Genomic DNA, 5,071 nt, shown 5'->3' with positions numbered 1-5,071 from the left:
GACCCATCATTTGTTGTTGATTGATAATAAAAGAGTTTGAAGTAAGGCTATAATGTTTAGGTAATTGTTAGTTCAAATTTATATGTTTATGTTGATAAAAATCAATGTTTATATATAGATATTCTTTATTTTGTAACCGTCGTAACTAAGATCTTATATATAAATTAACATCTCAATAAATTCGTACTGAGTTTAGCAAGACATCTGGAACATATGCCGTGGATCTAAACTGCTCTTTCGTACCAACAAAAAGATAAGACCAGACAAGAATACAAAAAAAAAAATCTTTAATAATCACTAATTTTAATAAACATATAATGCTAATTATTAACTAATAGAAAGTTAAGAAAGAAAATCAGAGAAAGTAGAATATTTACTTTATATTTTTGTCAACAGAAGAGAATTTTTTTTTCCTTGACGACAAATGAAAATAATTTTAATTTTATTTTCCTTGCGAATAATTTATATGATTAAACTTAACCCACTCAATTTTTTAAAAAAAAAAGTAGAAAGAAAAGAGAAAATAAAGCAAAATGCTTATTCAGACAGAGATAGCCATAAAAATAAAATAAAATAAAAGGAGAAAAGAGTAGAGGAGAGGATTTGTTCGGGCAAGGAAGGTCATTTGATGTGTCAATGTTACGCACAGCGCAGGGAAAAGAGAGCAGAGATAATAATAAAAAGGCTCTCTCTCTCTCTCTCTTCTCTAATCTTTAATCTCTTCTTTTAGGGGAGAGGAGAAGAGAGGTTTCCTCTAATTCCCCGGAGAATCTGGAGCTAAATCTTTTTACTTACCTTTCTTTTTAGTTCTTCTTTGACAAGGAGTAGTAGTAGCAAGAAAACCCTTTTGGAGATTCGTTTGTGTTTTCTCTGTTTCTTTTGTGTGTGTTTTAGCTGTCTTAGTATTGATCATGGAGAGATCTGATTCTAAAGATTTCTATAACTTCGCTCGGAAGACTTCTTCAGGTTTACTTCTCTCTTTCTTTTAAGCTCTCTCTCTCTCTCTCTCTCTGTTTCAAATCGAGTAAAGTTTCTTTCTTTGATCCGAGATGTGAATGATTTGATTTGCTTCTGATTTGGAATAACTTTTAAAGAAACTTTATATATATATATATATATATGTTTGATGTAACAGAGGAGATGAGTTTTCAAGTTGATCTGGAACCTAGAAGATTTACTAGTTTTGCTTTTTTTGAAGTGTCGTTCCAAAGCATGAAATGAAACTGAGATTTGTTTACACTGAGAGCTTTAGTTCTACTTTCAATTCTGGTTCAACTAATTTTTTCCTTGTGACATGTGTGTGATGAAAACGGTTGTTCTTTTTTTTTCTTGTGCAGATAATAAAAGTGCTCTTTTTGACGCATCTCAATATGAGTTCTTTGGTCAAAGTCTTGAAGAAGTTGAATTGGGTGGTCTTGATGAAGATGCTTCTGTTCGTGGACATGTCGATGATGAAGAGTATCACTTGTTTGATAAAAGAGAGGTAATGGTATCTTTTTTTTTTTTTTCAATTGGACTGTGTTCTTGGATGGTTTTATACGAGTCAAATGGATGATTAAAACATGCATTTCACTTGTGGTTTCAGGGTGCTGGTTTAGGATCTTTGTCTGATATGGATGATCTTGCCACAACTTTTGCAAAGGTTAGCATATTTTTAGTATTATTCGCTGAGAAATGCAGTTACTTTTGATACTATTATTATCCTCCATTTTTTCATAGTCTCTCTTGAGATAAATCAATCTGTCTTTCTCAGCTTCTTATTCTTACTTGTTCTCTACTTCACTTATCTTATTTTTTTGGTCTTATCTTGTGTAGCTGAACAGAAATGTTACTGGGCCCAAACACCTTGGAGTAATTGGTGACAGAGGATCAGGGTCCTTTTCAAGGGAAAGTGAGTTTGGTTTTTACTGTTTACTTTCAAGAGTTTTCTGTAGCTTGCTTTTATTTTCTTGTTCTTCTATATGACTTTTTCTTCTTCTTGAGCTATGCAACTGAGGGTAAAAACTGTGAGCTTGTACTTTTAGATATATACACTATGGGTTCAAAAATTTGATGATCTTATCTCCCCTTTATGGAGGTGATGGTTTGGTTTTGAGAGATGAGCTGTGGTAGTTCAGATAATGATTTTGGTTCTCTACTTACAAGTTTTTTTCTAACAGTACTTTTATCTCCAGGTTCCACTGCTACAGATTGGACACAGGATAATGAGTTCACAAGCTGGTTGGACCAGCACACGCTTGAAGAACAAGCTCAGGAAGCTAGTTGGCCTTCACAGCTACAATCATCTGCCAATTCAAATTCTCTGTACAGGACATCTTCATATCCACAGAAGCAAACACAGCTACAACATTACAGTAGCGAACCGATTATTGTACCAGAATCGGCGTTTACATCTTTTCCTTCGCCTGGCAAAAGATCACAACAGTCTTCACCGAGCCATATTCATCGTGCTCCTTCTCTTCCTGGTGGTAGTCAGTCGAATTTTTCTGCTCCAAATGCATCTCCTCTGTCAAACTCGACTTACCATCTTTCAGGATTGTCACATGGACCGCCTCATTATGGTAGTAGTAATTTGGCTAGATATGCCTCATGTGGTCCTACTCTTGGTAACATGGTGCAACCTCCTCACTGGGTGACTGACCCTGGCCTTCTGCATGGTGACCATTCGGGGTTGTTACACAGTCTAGTACAACAGCAGCATTTGCAACAGTTGCCTCCTCGGAATGGTTTCACTTCTCAACAGTTAATATCCCTTCAGCAGAGACAATCTCTAGCTCATCTTGCTGCATTGCAATCACAACTGTATAGTTCCTATCCTTCTCCATCACAAAAAGCTCCTTTTGGGGTTGGTGAAGTAAGGGAACACAAACATAAGTCATCTCATAGAAGTCGAAAGAACCGAGGCATCTCCCAACAGAACTCGGATTTGGCCAGCCAGAAAAGTGAAAGTGGGTTGCAGTTTAGATCAAAGTACATGACTTCAGAAGAGATAGAGAGTATTCTCAAGATGCAGCATTCCAATTCACACAGTAGTGACCCTTATGTCAATGACTATTACCATCAAGCTCGGCTTGCCAAAAAGTCAGCTGGATCAAGAACAAAGCCTCCTCAGTTGTATCCTTCTCATTTGAAGGATCACCAATCCAGGTCCCGTAATAGTAGTTCAGATCAGCAACCACAAGTTCATGTGGATGCTCTTGGAAAGATTACACTTCCTTTTATTTCCAGACCACGAGCCTTACTCGAGGTTGACTCTCCACCTAACTCTGGTGATGGAAGGACTGGTCATAAGGGATCTGAAAAGCATCTGGAAGATGAACCTCTTGTTGCAGCTAGGGTCACCATTGAAGATGCTTTTGGAGTTCTTATCGATATAGTTGACATTGATAGGACTCTCCAATTCAACAGGCCACAAGATGGAGGAGCTCAGCTCAAGAGAAAACGACAGATCTTGCTTGAAGGATTAGCAACTTCACTACAACTTGTTGATCCCTTCAGCAAAACAGGACAGAAAACAGGATTGACCGCCAAGGATGATATTGTCTTTCTACGCATAGCGACACTTCCCAAAGGTCGGAAACTGCTCACAAAGTATCTACAGCTTCTTGTCCCTGGTACTGAGATTGCTCGGGTTGTCTGTATGGCTGTATTCCGCCACCTCAGGTTTCTCTTCGGTGGTTTACCGTCAGATAGCCTTGCAGCAGAGACAATTGCTAATCTTGCTAAAGCAGTTACGGTTTGTGTTCAAGCGATGGACCTCCGAGCACTGAGTGCTTGTCTTGCAGCTGTTGTTTGTTCTTCAGAACAGCCACCTCTCCGTCCAATAGGAAGTCCTGCCGGTGATGGAGCATCAGTTGTATTGGTATCTCTTCTTGAGAGAGCTGCTGAAGTAGTAGTAGTAGTGGCGGCGGTTCCACGTGTCAACAACAACTCGAATGATGGACTCTGGAGAGCTTCGTTTGATGAATTTTTCTCTCTCCTTACTAAATATTGCAGGAGCAAGTATGAGACGATCCATGGTCAGAACCATGATAATGCAGCTGATGTGTTGGAGCTAGCTATAAAGAGGGAGATGCCTGCTGAGCTTTTACGTGCGAGTCTACGTCATACTAATGAAGACCAGAGGAATTTCTTACTAAACTTTGGTCGTAGAGCATCGCCAGTTAACGAGTCAACAACAACAACCCGCGCAAGTGGTGGTCAGGTCAAGTCTGAATTTGTGAGGGGTTGAAGTTCTAATAACCATATAGAAAACAATCATGGGCGGTGGTGTGAGTGGCTGCTGGTGTAGAAGGGTTCAGGTGATAAAATGTGTTGTTCGTTTAGATTGGTGCGTTTTAGTTGTCTTTAAACTTCTTCTTTAAGTTCCTCCTTAGGTGGTTGAAAGCTGGGGAAAGGAAAAAAATGAAAGTGGGAGTGGGAGTTGGTAAAACCGGAACTGAATTCTCTCCGGGGGAGCTGTATTTTTGTTGCTCTGTGATGGAAAACTCCTTATCTGGTAGGACTCATTTAGGGTTTTAGGAGTTTGGAAGGAGACTAGTGTTTGTGACCCCTGTATAGACTGATGGTGAATGGTGTACGATGATGCTGATGGTGCTGCTTTAATGGTGATGTGATGGTGAATTGTGGTGGCGTAGCTAAGAGGTCTTTTGTTGTCTTAGCTTCTTGTGGGTCTGTTTTCAATATGGGCATTGTAATAATAAGGAACGCAAAGTTTTTAAAACGTTGTTTCTATTGGATCATATGTCTCGAATGTATACTTCTGTTATTTTGTAAGAAGTTGAAAACTTGAAATGTTGTTATGCTTTTATGCAAAGCTTATTGGTACTACTAGAGTTAAGTATATAAGCTCCTTTGAGTCGCTCTCAAGCTGGTAATGTCAATATTTTTTATATAAAAAATAACATTTTAAGGAATTTGAAACATAACTATGAATCCGGTTGGGATTAGTTAATTATTCGAAGTAAGACGGCTTCTAAACTAAACCAACGAAAAACTGGAGTGGTAGTTATGGGCAGTGGAGCCAATGTAATTTTGGAAAATGGTAGGAATTAAGACACGTGAAGCATGT

General features: G+C 38.5%; 1 protein-coding gene across 1 annotated transcript; it reads left to right on the top strand.

The window, feature by feature from the left end:
• The first annotated feature begins 416 nt into the window (after positions 1 to 416).
• Positions 417 to 4,830, top strand: LOC104773247 (protein PAT1 homolog 2). The gene is made up of 5 exons (XM_010497830.2): positions 417 to 966; positions 1,338 to 1,483; positions 1,586 to 1,642; positions 1,816 to 1,891; positions 2,175 to 4,830. Exons 1-5 carry the CDS (start codon positions 912 to 914, stop codon positions 4,229 to 4,231), a joined length of 2,391 nt encoding a protein of 796 aa, XP_010496132.1. The 5' UTR covers positions 417 to 911; the 3' UTR covers positions 4,232 to 4,830.
• The last annotated feature ends 241 nt before the right edge of the window (positions 4,831 to 5,071 follow it).

This window comes from Camelina sativa, chromosome 11 (assembly GCF_030686135.1).
Source record: "Camelina sativa cultivar CO46 ecotype springtype chromosome 11, ASM3068613v1".
Classification (NCBI taxonomy): Eukaryota; Viridiplantae; Streptophyta; class Magnoliopsida; order Brassicales; family Brassicaceae; genus Camelina; species Camelina sativa.
The sequence above is the reverse complement of the archived record's forward strand: the minus strand, read 5'-3'. Positions and strand labels throughout refer to the sequence as shown.

Coding starts and splice junctions, on each gene's coding strand:
- LOC104773247 (XM_010497830.2), top strand. CDS start 912: ATGGAGAGATCTGATTCTAAAGATTTCTATAACTTCGCTCGGAAGACT. Junction 1,643..1,815: donor TTGCCACAACTTTTGCAAAG/GTTAGCATATTT, acceptor TATCTTGTGTAG/CTGAACAGAAATGTTACTGG. Junction 1,892..2,174: donor AGGGTCCTTTTCAAGGGAAA/GTGAGTTTGGTT, acceptor TTTTATCTCCAG/GTTCCACTGCTACAGATTGG.